The sequence below is a fragment of the Penaeus vannamei genome, chromosome 19 (assembly GCF_042767895.1).
Source record: "Penaeus vannamei isolate JL-2024 chromosome 19, ASM4276789v1, whole genome shotgun sequence".
Classification (NCBI taxonomy): Eukaryota; Metazoa; Arthropoda; class Malacostraca; order Decapoda; family Penaeidae; genus Penaeus; species Penaeus vannamei.
The window spans coordinates 11,187,670-11,190,169 of NC_091567.1; the positions used below are offsets into that span (position 1 = coordinate 11,187,670).

At 37.3% G+C, this 2,500-nt stretch overlaps 1 protein-coding gene across 1 annotated transcript in view; it reads right to left on the bottom strand.

Moving 5' to 3' along the window:
• The window catches only part of Daao1 (D-amino acid oxidase 1), a 13,916-nt gene that overhangs the window by 277 nt on the left and 11,139 nt on the right, over positions 1-2,500 (bottom strand). Inside the window, exons 6-7 of the mRNA XM_070133859.1 lie at positions 792-980; positions 127-219 (exon numbers count right to left, since the gene is read on the bottom strand). Coding sequence (XP_069989960.1) covers positions 127-219; positions 792-980 — 282 coding nt within the window. The remainder of the gene's footprint in view (positions 1-126; positions 220-791; positions 981-2,500) is intronic.

Genomic DNA, 2,500 nt, shown 5'->3' on the forward strand with positions numbered 1-2,500 from the left:
CGGACGTTTCCCATTACTATATCAGTGTACTTTTAATTGCTCTCTTCCTTTAATTCTACGCGATGACTCTAACTACTCCCATTATACTGTTCTTTTAAATAGTACTTCTTCCCTATGGCACAGTACCTCAAGGGTCTTTTTACTGGGAAAAGTCATGGTTTCTCGCTCTACTCTGACGGAGGGGCGGTAGGGACGCCATCCCACCCACTGCCTGACAACCTGTGGGAGCAAATGTCAGAATTAATAGAGGGTCGTGAGAGATTATAATTAATATATAGGTGGGAATGATGACAGTCATGAAAACCATGTCGATGCCTCATAACCCCTCATAAGAGGGGTTATGCGAAAACATGTAACGGGCTTGTAACATGCATGCATACACACGTATACACAAATATAACATGAATGCAGTATAGGTAGATAGATAAATGTAGATATAGATATATAGATACTGAGTGCTTTCATATGTGAAATTTAGCTGCAGACTTTGTGTTCTGAATGAGAATTGAGTATGTAGAAATTTAATAGTTTGCGAAATGTTTTGGAATCTACTTCTAGCCTCCTTATTTACGGTACAGTAACTAGATTGATTTTGCAATGAACAGGATTTTCAAAATTTGTCACTATATGTTCGAAACAGTAATAATATTCATGATGACCAAATATATTGTTATGACGATTATTCGGCACAAGATCCATTTTCAACTAAGCCTCACCAAATATTAGTAATAATAATAATAACAATAATGAAGAAAAAAAATAATTGCTATTTAAGGCAAATAAACACTAACCTCGCCGTTCCTGAGACTCGGAAGAACTTGCGTACACCGTTCCCAGATGGCAGCAGCATCGTGGCGACACACTTCGCTGGAATAGGAGTCGAACTGCCGAGTTCCTCCCAGTGTTAATAAGTCGAACCCTGGTAAGATGTAGGTGTCATAATCCACGTAATAGAAGTGCTTCACCCATGGAGCACGCACCTGGAAGGAAAGGAAAACAACTGTTTAATTAAATAGGGTCTTATTATAAGATCTATCTACAGTCCTGCTATGAAAATCACGTGACGAGAAACAATGATTGTGCCGATTCATACTTTCATGCTCGGTCACAAAAGACCTTCTCCGCTCTCTAATGTCTTGTCTAGAGGGACGTCAGTATTACACATAAAACATTTGAACGCAAGTGGTAGATTGTTTGACCGGAAGTTGGTTGCCAGTTTAGTGACAGTAATTCTCTCTCTCTCTCTCTTTCTCTCTCTCTCTCTCTCTCTCTCTCTCTCTCTCTCTCTCTCTCTCTCTCTCTCTCTCTCTCTCTCTCTCTCTCTCTCTCTCTCTCTCTCTCTCTCTCTCTCTCTCTCTCTCTCTCTCTCGTGTTTCTATACATGCGTGAAGAAATTGCATATGATTATATTTGTTAATACGTGCAACATCATACTGAACCATATTCATAACATTAGCATCTTACATCTTATCTTCTTACACCAATATAATTTTCATTGTACGGTCATTAACGGGAAACACACAAATAAACAAACATCAATGACAAACCTGGCTTAGATTGCTGTAACGAATCTTTTTCAATACCATGAAAGCTAGTTCTGCACAAACACCCTTTGCCTGTCAGAGCACCAGCAGCCTTGTGGAGGGAAATGTAAGGAAGAACGATATAGCAAGGACGACTATAGAGGTATGGTCTGTAAATATGTATATATATATATATATATATATATATATATATATATATATATATATATATATATATATATACATATATATGGTAATACGTATGTCCACATCACACGGGGGTTAAAGTTGAAGGGCCCTGGCTTGTTCTTCTTAGAAACATTTAACAGACTAAGGGCTGCTAGCTGGCTTTATAAAGATATAATAATAATGATAATCATAAAGTTTACTAATACACATACTGATACACATACAAGAATACATGGAAGATGGACCCGGAGACAAAGGTAAGATAGAAGTAAGTCACCAGTGAGGCGATTGTAAGAATGAAGGATTCGAAATGGGGAGCCACAATTTGATAAAACGTATTATTTACATCACAATATATGCCAATCAGCTTCTGTCTAGGATCAACCACTTTACGCAATGCACTATCTTTGTTATCTTTCATCATCTACCTTTCAGATAATGGTTTAGATAATAAGATATAAATGTTAAGGCTACATGATAACCCATACTGATTCATTTTAGAGGTCAAGCATTTCTTTAAATAAATTTCATGAGCGTACAAACCTTATACTTGTGGTGGTGGTGGGGGGTGGGGGTTAATCTCTGGTGTACGCTTTTTAGATATATATGAAAAAAAATGACGATCCGGATATATCTAAAAATTGCAAATTATTTATTGCCTTCATATCGCACGTCAGATATCAGATCAGATTTTGTGATAGAGCAGATTTTGCGATTGCCAATACAAAGACACATGAACGCATTTACGTTATAGAATTAATCCTATTCTCACGATGGAGGCCCCATGA